The sequence below is a fragment of the Manihot esculenta genome, chromosome 3, assembly GCF_001659605.2.
Source record: "Manihot esculenta cultivar AM560-2 chromosome 3, M.esculenta_v8, whole genome shotgun sequence".
Taxonomy (NCBI): Eukaryota; Viridiplantae; Streptophyta; class Magnoliopsida; order Malpighiales; family Euphorbiaceae; genus Manihot; species Manihot esculenta.
The window spans coordinates 12,929,441-12,939,153 of NC_035163.2; the positions used below are offsets into that span (position 1 = coordinate 12,929,441).

The 9,713-nt window shown below is 30.8% G+C and overlaps 1 protein-coding gene across 1 annotated transcript; it reads right to left on the reverse strand.

Moving 5' to 3' along the window:
• Positions 1-229: 229 nt before the first annotated feature.
• LOC110611523 (protein FAR-RED ELONGATED HYPOCOTYL 3-like) lies at positions 230-4,525 on the reverse strand. The gene is made up of 3 exons (XM_021751907.1): positions 4,473-4,525; positions 1,050-1,132; positions 230-510 (listed from the first exon to the last, which is right to left on the reverse strand). Exons 1-3 carry the CDS (start codon positions 4,523-4,525, stop codon positions 230-232), a joined length of 417 nt encoding a protein of 138 aa, XP_021607599.1.
• Positions 4,526-9,713: the final 5,188 nt, after the last annotated feature.

Genomic DNA, 9,713 nt, shown 5'->3' on the forward strand with positions numbered 1-9,713 from the left:
TCAACAACCATTCATTATTTTCTAGATTGTACTTCATCGTAAATTTATGTCAATTTCTCTTGAATATTGTAGGGCTTAGGCTATCATAAATAAGTGCAATAAATTCATTTCTTGCTTTGTCATACTCCCTAGCTCCTCTAAACTTCTTAGAACCTTACACAATGTGTTAAATAAAAAATCTATGGATTGTATTAGGCATGACTTCTCTGATTACACTTCTCATGCTCTCTCATTGATCAGTCATGATTGCATAAGGAGCACGACCTCTCATCGCTGCAAGCCACATACTGAAAATCCATTTGAAACTTTTAGAATCCTCATGAGAAATAAGTGCACTGCCTAATAGAATTGATTGTTCGTAATCATTTATTCTGATAATGCTAGCAAATGACATTCTATAATGATTAACAAGATATGTTGTATCAACTATAACAACATCACAAAATTCTTCATAAGCTGCGATGCTTCGAGGATGCACCCCAAAAAAGTTAGTAAGCCTCTGATCCTCATCTGTATTAATCAAGTGAAAAAAATTGGTATTCTATTGTTGCATTCTTAAAAATATCCTATTGATGTAATCAGTATCTCTATTTTCAAGCTTAAGCCTTCGTGTTCTATCAATAAAATTTCTATAATATCTTGGGAGACAACTTAAATGTCCAAGACCCCAGCTTGCACTTCTAGGAGTCTAACACTTTTGCTTGGCCTTATTCCAGGAATGTCATGTGCTTCAAGTCTTCTTTTTATGACTTGAGGTAGACTCCTGTGTGCTCTCATGAACATAGACATGTTAGGGTCTAACTCATGGTTATGATCTGTGTGTAAATTTATCACTTGCCAATAGCCATTACTTCTTAAAAAAGCATTTAGACGTGCAGGAAAATTTATTCTCTTTGAATACGATTCAACATAAGATTTTATTCCCCTATCACAGCTAATTGTCTGGTATTTACATATATTATCATTGCCTTTGGAAGCATATTTTTTTTAAATACTAAATACTTTCTCTCTAGTATAAGAAAGGTAAGCATCAAATAGAATATTAATACTTTCATAATACATGCCAACAGCTGGAGCTTGATCTCTTCCTACTGACTGAATTTCATCAACATTGTTATTGTCGCAAGATCCACTAACATTAGATAACCCATCTAATTCATTATCATTGAAATCTAATTGTACTATCTCGACTCTCTCTCCATCTCCATCTTGACCGTAGCTTTACTCATCTCCGCTTACACTTTGACTTTGACTGTGTCCAAAAATATCAAAAAGAATACTATTATTATCATAAATATATTCATAAGTAAATCTTCTTATACATATGGCCAGCTGATTCTTGCATTTTTTAGTGATGGAGAAAGCGTGCAAATAAAGAATTGAGAGATAGAAGTATAATCTTCAACGTGGACAGAGGAAACAAGTGTGAAATTTTCATTTTCATTTTAAATTTTTATGTCTTGAAAATGAAAATTTTATTTATTATAGTTACCTCAAAATTAGATAATATAGTCAGAGGGAAATTATCATGAGAGAGAATTTAAAATGGTGGAAAATTTTACCTCCAAAAATAATAAAGGGTAATCTAAGTTATACTATTGTGAGACTCATTTGATCCACAAGAATGCCGACCAACTTAATCTATCAAATTTTTTTCTAAAAAAATTATATTTTTTAATATATATAAAAAAGTAAAGTGAATAAAAATTATAAAATAGATAGAGTAATAAACTACTTAAAATAAGCTTAAATGAATTAAATGTGGAGCACTAAAGTTGAAATTAACGATATTAATTTTTTTTTTAACTTGAAATATTACTTTCAAAAATATAAAATTTTTAAGTTAAATTTAATTAAAATAAATGGAAACAAAATTCTCACTGTAGCAATCAAAGGAAAACTAGCTAAGACATTATGTAATATCATTAACAAATAAGGAATACGAGAAAAATAAAAACCAAAATAAGATCAGCTGCTAAGGATCAAATATGAGCAATATCAACACTAAAAGAGTAAGCACAAAGCTAAAAAAAAAAAAAAAAAAAAAAAAAAAGGTGAGGGAATTCTCATCCTTTCTCTATTAATATAGGGAGAGAAAATTCTCTCCACTTTACTATTTTTTGCTAGGGATTCAAGATCATTTTTCTGCTGCTTTTGGTTGGCTTCTACTGCCTATTGAGCATGAAAAGCCTCTATCCCCTAACTTGATTCTGGAATTCCCTCTCTATTGCCAAATAGAGTTGTGAATAGTTTTGCTTTTGATTTAGGGTTACCTCTATTTTTTTTCCCAGTATTTGTATCGTCTCTCTATGCTTTTCTATAGATTCTAATAATTGCATGTCAGTCATTGTTGTTTCTCCTTATATATTGGAATTGATAGGCGCAAAAGCTAGTATCCGACTTTTCTAGGTTTTGACTTCCAAATATCAATGAATGAAGTTTTCTAAAGTGACTTGAGAGAGTGATATCTCGCTGGATTAGAAACTGAAGTTTACCACTTATTAGGCATGAGTGAATAATCAATGATACAGCTAATTATTAGGTCTACTCTTCTCCCCTTCATCCAAATTCATGAAATTCTTATGTCTGATAAGAAAAATTAAAAATAAAAACAAACTCATAAAACTGCCTTGTTCTACTTCTGTCAGACACATGTAAAATTGCATTAATTTTTGTAACACCATCAAAATTAATTCATCGTTACTCTTAATAGATAAATAAATTAAAAAAATAATGATTTAAAAAATTTCTAAACTATTTGTATTTTAACTAATATATTTTAAATTATAAAAATTATTTAATATGTTTTATATTAACCACTTAAATTTATATATATCAATAATTAAATTGAATTATTAAATTTTACAAAAATTAACATATGATTATTCTAGTCAGCACTCTAAATTAATATTTAATATAATCTAAAAAATTATTCTGAGAAATATCATTGTTAAAATTGATAAAATTTTTTAGAAAAAATTATTTTATTATTCTTGAAATATACGTAATTATGAATTTATCTATTTATGTTTAAAATTGAATATTTTAGTTTTTAAAATTTAATTTCATCAATTCTTCTACTTTTAATATGTTGTCCTACCCAATCTAGTCAATGAATTGGTGAGAATACGTACATAGAGTTAAAGACTTTTAGGTCCAATCGAGATAGAACTAAGATTTAACCAGAATATTATAAAATAAATATTATAATATTAATAATAATTTCTTAGTATTGCTTTATATATCTTAAAAATAATTATTAAAATAAATTCACCTAAATTTTGAGATTCAGAATATTTTTTGAAAAATAATTTAAAATTCCATATAGTAATATTCAATTTTATATAATAAAATACTTAAACTAAAATTTCATAATAACTAATAAAAATAAATAATAATGTATTGAAATTTATAACAAAATAACTAAAAAATTTATGTATTTTTTTACTTTATAAAAGATAGTAAAATGAAAAATATATAATAATTTATTTTACTTAGTAAAATTAAATTATTAAACACAATTAATTTTCTAAATTGCACTTTAAAAAAGTTTTCTTTTTATAAATAACCGGTTATTGCTAATAATTACTTATATTAATATCACTTGCTTCGTTGTACAATTATTAGTTGCGAAAAAATAACAATTAGTTTGGTAGCCTTAATGGTTAAATTAATAAAATTGATTGTTGGTGATACAGGGTTTCGATCTTGCTATAAACATTAGAAATTATTTTTTGTTAAAGGTAATCGGTTTGATTTAAAAAATTCAACTCAAACCGAATAATTTAACAGTTTGTTATTTAATCAGCTGGTTCACAACGGTTTAAAACCAATTCTCTAAAATTAAGAGTTTATAGATAAATCCAACAGGACTTTAATTCAATTTTCAGTTAAATTGGTTTGACTTATGGATTCGGCTGAATTTAATAACCATAATGAAGGCAATAACCAAAAGCTTTAATTCAATTTCTACAAATAAATAAAAATTTAATTATTAAAAAATAATAAAATTTATTATTTAATCTATTGAAAAATTATTAATCAATTTTAAAAAATTATATTAAAATAACTTCGAGATTTTAAAAATTTATAATTAGCATTTTACTTTTTAATATTATAAGTATTTTATTATTTAGTATGTGTAGTTTAGAAGAATTCATTGGCTAGTACTTTAGTTTTATTTAATTCATCCATATTGAGAGTATTTTAAATTTTTTATAATATTTTAACGGTTAAAATTAATAAAAAGACTAATTAATAGATTTTTTAAAATAATAGAAATATTTTAATATATTTTTTTTTAGAATTGAAAAAAAACTATTTAATAAATTTTTCTATAACACGTAGTTTTTTCTAAAATATTTCATCCTATCAAACTCATCAGAGATAAAATCCATGTTCAAGACTCAAGAAAAACAGTGTCATCGAAGACAATCAACCAAAGGGAAGGTGTATGCACAGTGGGAACAAACCATAGAGGCAAGGCATCACTGAGCACACCCCTCACGCCGTTGTTGCTCGACATCCGTCCCTCTGAGTGCTCACTCGTCCATCTGATGTTTGTTCATCTCTCCACCATCATTTAGCCCACCATCATCATGTTGTAGTTGGTTGTTGGTCCAGTGTTCAGTTATCGATGTTGATCATTGCCACTTACCACTCGCTGCTCTACACTGATCCTCACTACTCATCACTCCATGCTACTCCTTGCCATCTTGTCTCCAATTACTTTTGGGTTGAATGAATTTTTGAGCTATGAAATTTGAGAGTTGAATGTGTTGTTGAAAGAAAAAAAAAAGAAATTATATTTTAATTTATTTTTTTGCCAAATTTATTTTTTATTTTGACAGAATTAAATTTTAAGAATTAAAACGTTATGTTCTAAAAATAAAAGAATATATTTATTAATTATGTAATATCTTAAATATTAAAAAATATTTTTTTTATTATTATTATCCATTTTGAATTATATTAAAATATTAATTTAGGATGTTGATTAGAATGATAATACAGTATTTCATTAAATTTAATTGTCTAACTTAATAGAAGGGTGTAAATAAATTTAAATAATTAGTATAGAGCATATTAATTAATTTTAATAATTTGTATATGTCTACTAAAATGTAAATAATTTAGAAATTTTTTGTCCATCATCCCAAAAAATTTATAAAGTGTATGGTATTTTCTATCATTCCTCCTCTTTAGATTATAAATTCATTGTATATTTTTTTAAAAATTTTTAATTTAGATTCTTTTAGAAGAAAATTAATTTTATTATCATATTTATTTTCTTTGACTCATAAAAATAAAAAGTAATTAAGAGAATAAAAAAGGAAAAATATTCTTTATATTTCTCTATTTAATTTTTTAAAGAAATAATTTTACATTTATGTTGAAAAGTTATATACAATAGTAAGAAAAAAAATCATATCCCTCTTTTTTTAAGATATTATTTAAAAAATTTAAAAAAAAATATTTTAATTTAAATATAAATTTTTATTTATAAAAAATTGAATTATTAATGTTTTCAAAAACTTACGTATAAAAAATAAATTTTATATTTTTTACATGTTCAAAATATCTATTGTTAATGAAAAATTTTATTGTAGAAAGATTGAAATAAAAAATAAAAAATTATGATAAATTTGTAAATTTATGAAAATAAAAAAATATAAAAAATTACATTTGTTTTTACAATTATATCCTACTATTAACATAGTGTTTAACAATGGTCTACAATGGCAAGATACGATTAATTAATAGGCATAGTTTGAGATATATAATTGTTAAGAAAACAAAATTAGGGTATAATTATTAAAATGGAAAATTTTAAAATTTTTCACCATTATTCTATTTTAAATTAAGATATTTGACTTAAAAAAGCCAAACGTTTACCTGTATTAGGTGATTTTATCTAAACATTTTAATTTAATATTTTAATTCAAAATTAAAAGATTTTATAAAAATTTTATCCTAATTTAAAAATTAAAATTGAAAAAATATGCTTTTGATAACGTAATACTGCAGGTAGCTTTTTTATTATTAAGCATGAGTTTCATATAAAAAAATAATTGATATTAAAAATTAAATATTTACCTGTTTTAGCGATTTTATCCAAATCTTTAAACTTTAATAATTTAATTCAAATTGAAAGATTTACATAATTTTATCCAAATTTAAAATCATATTTAGGGAGAGTGTGATTTACATATGCAATATGATATAAGGCTTTCTTTATTATTAAAAGTGAGATCCATTTTATATTTAAACTAATCTTACCAACAAATGAATATTACCAAAATTTATTTTAATCAATTAAAATATATTTTTAATTAGTGTCCCTCATTTCTCACACTTTTTCTGGATCTCTTTATTTGTTTCTATTCTTACATATTGCAAAGTCTTGAATACTATCAGGTCTCACATGATTTCTGCGAAGTATATTATCATAGTGTTTGAGAAGTAGTTAAAGACGGATTTTCAATTTCCTCTGGACCCATTTTTTTATTGACATTTTGGTTGCTCAGCTACATCCCAATAGTTAGAGAATCTTGGTAAGTTTTCGGTTTGTTTGCCTTAACAACCATATTGAATCGAATGTAGTCTTCTTCTTCCACCTGTACCAGTTGGGTACTCGATAAAATAAAGAGTTTTGGTATTTTAGTAGGCAGAAACACTTGACCATATTTGATCAGATATCTTCTTCATTGAAGTGGTGGAAAAATAAGTTTTTTTTCCTTCACCATCGAATGCCTGAGAATTTTGGACACCTTCAAACAAGCTAGCATTTTTAGGTGGAAGTGAAGAAGGATGGGTCCCCCCACGGAGAGAGGAGGATGAGGCTTAAGCCTCTCTTTTATCTATGGTCAAGTCTTTGAAGAAAATTGATATCACCCAGGCAGTGAGGGGCACTGTTTTGTCCTTGTGGAGTCCTCTTCCAGCGAGCCAAACTCGAAATCCTCACCTGCCCAGCTTCCCAGCTTTTGGGAAGGCGTCTCCCTAGCTGGAGATCAGGGTACTTTGTTTTCTAATTTTTTTTAGATTTCCAACTGTCTTGCTTACTTACTTCTTTGCTTTTTGCAAATATGGCTGGGTCAGGAAACAGATTTGCCGAGGCGGTACGTATTGCACGCAAAGGCAAAGCTGCTGCCAAGACAACTGATCCTCCCTCCAAGTGCGCTTGTCAGGTGGAAGAAGTGGTCATGCTTCCTCCTATCCCCCAACCTACAGAAGAAGAGCTGACTCTCTCGCAACCTAGGTCTTTTTCCATGGGTGCTTTTACTTCTACCCCTATTCCTGCTGACCCTGCTCCTGCAAACATGGGGATTGAATCCTTGTGGCCTCCGAGAATCCAACACCTAGCCATGGTGCTAAACCAAGCACCCTCTCTCCTCGACAATTTGACTCTTGTTGTTCTATTAATCAAGAGTACCCTTAGGCCTGCTAATTGTTGCCGCCTGAATGGTGTTGAGACATATGAGCTTTTTGACAATGTTTTACATTCTACCTTGGAGAGTGCTTTGTGTACTTATGTGGCCAAGCAGAACCAAAAACCCTAAGGCGAGAGTTTGGCATTTAAGAGACATATAGGAGGCTCTTGATGGAGGAGTGTTCGAGGTTGAAGACTCGAGTCGAGAAAGTGGAGAGCACCATAAAGAAAACCATGGAGTTAGTAGATAAGCTTCAGACAGAGTTGAATGAGGCCAAAGCTTCCTAGCTGGTCCTTGAGACTCGAGTAAAGACTGTCGAGGATCAAGTGGCCATGCTGCAATGCCAAGTCATAGAGCTACAGGCTCAAGTGAGGGGGCTCGAGCCGCCTCTACCACGGCTACTGAGCTCGAGAGGGAGCTGCAGAAAATAGTGGTCCAAGGTGGGGAGATGTTCATGCGAGGCCAAGATTCGGTAAAGAAAGAGTTGGTGAAATGATTTTCTTCTGAAGATTTTTCTTAGATAGACGACATCTTCTTTGAGGAGGAGGGAGATGGGGTTGAAGAGGAGGAGGGACATGCTTAGCTCAGTCCCCATGATTGGGCCTTTATAGACAATGTAATAGATGTAGAGAGTACTGATGTAATAGAGACTCGAACGGGGGAGGCTGAAGATGTTCCTCCTTCTATATAACTGTTTATGATCTCAATAAAAACATTTTCTCATATCTTAGTTAGTATTGTCACTAAGCATTTATATGTCCCACACTCGTTCCCCATCCTTATCCAAGACTTGACAAATTTCTTTAAAATTGCTAAGGGTTAACACCCATTCACCATAGTGGTAATGGTTTGAAAGCCTATGACCAGTGGGAATAATACTCGGATATATGGCCTAGTAAATGCCTGCCTTATGACCCAGTGAAACGCGCCTCGTGATCTTGTTTAGTGGAATCAATGCCTAGATGGTCTAGCAAAACCCGTCTTGTGGCCTTATTTAGTGAGACCAATGCCCGGATGGTTTGGCAGAATCCGCCTTGTGACTTAACCTGGTGAAACCTGCCTTATGACCTCATTTAGTGGGATAATGCCCAGATGGTCTGATAGAATCCGCCTTGTGACTTGACCTGGCGGAATCCGCCTTGTGGCTTTCTTTAGTGGGACTAATGTCGGATGGTCTGGCAGAACCCGCCTCGTGACCTGGCCTGGTGGAACCCACCTTAGGGCCTTATTTAGTGGGACTAATGCCCGGATGGTCTGGCGGACCCACCTTGTGATCTAGCCTAGCAGAACCTGCCTTATGGCCTTGTTTAGTATGACTAATGCCCAGATGGTCTGGTGGAACCCGCCTTCTAAACTGTATTGGCGAAACCCGCTTGTGGCCTTATTTAGTAGGATCAATGCCCAGATGGTCTGGCAGAACTCACCTTGTTACTTAGCCTGGCGGAACCTGCCTTGTGGCCTTATTTAGTAGGACTAACGCCTGGATGGTCTGGTGGAACTCGCCTTGTGACCTAGCCTAACGAAACCCGCCTTGTGGCCTTGTTTAGTACTTGGTCCTGTCTTGTTTCTTTGCTTTCTCGGGGTTAAGCTTAGGTGGCCATCTTATTTTCTTGTCATTTTTCCTAATCCACAATAAAATACGATTTTATGAGTCACTCAAGAGAATATAATTCTTATACTTACTTTGATCATCCCTTCTTCAGGAATTGGGATAACTCCTGTGATCTCCTTTGTGTCCTTGCCTTTTAGGCCTTTGAGTTTGCTTTTGGCTCACTCTCTTGTCCTCTTTTAACATTTGGACTTCGTCATCCAACCTACTATACTTTTGAGCTTTATCTATCAACTATTGATATGTTGCGGCCGGGATTTTGATTAAGGAATCCATGAATTTGACATTTCGCGTTCCTTCAATGCTTCACATGTTATCTCATAATTCAGTTCTTCCACCTGTATGGCCTTAACATTGAACTGTAAAATAAAATTCCTTAAAAATTCGCCCTCTCCTTGGCGGATCTTCCGCAAGTCATAAAAGTTTTTTAGGGGGTATACACGTAATAAATCTAGATTTAAATAATATAGCAAACTGTGTAAAGTTTTGGATCAAACTTGAGCTCAGATGTTGGTACTATTTATGAGCCAAACCTATGAGTATTGATAAAAACACTTAGCATAACACAAAGTCATTGATATCCAAAAGTTGCATGGTTGTCCTGAAGATTGCCAAGTGGCTTCTAGAATTTATTGTTCTATCATACTTGTCCAAGTTAGGCAGCTTGAACTTGG

Excerpts from the sequence above, each read along its gene's own strand:
- LOC110611523 (XM_021751907.1), bottom strand. The coding sequence starts at position 4,525 with ATGTCGAGCAACAACGGCGTGAGGGGTGTGCTCAGTGATGCCTTGCCT. Across the intron at positions 1,133-4,472 it reads AGTGATGCCTTGCCTCTATG|TGGATCTTGCGACAATAACA; the intron begins GTTTGTTCCCAC and ends ATCTAATGTTAG. Across the intron at positions 511-1,049 it reads TGTTGGCATGTATTATGAAA|ATGAGGATCAGAGGCTTACT; the intron begins GTATTAATATTC and ends TGATTAATACAG.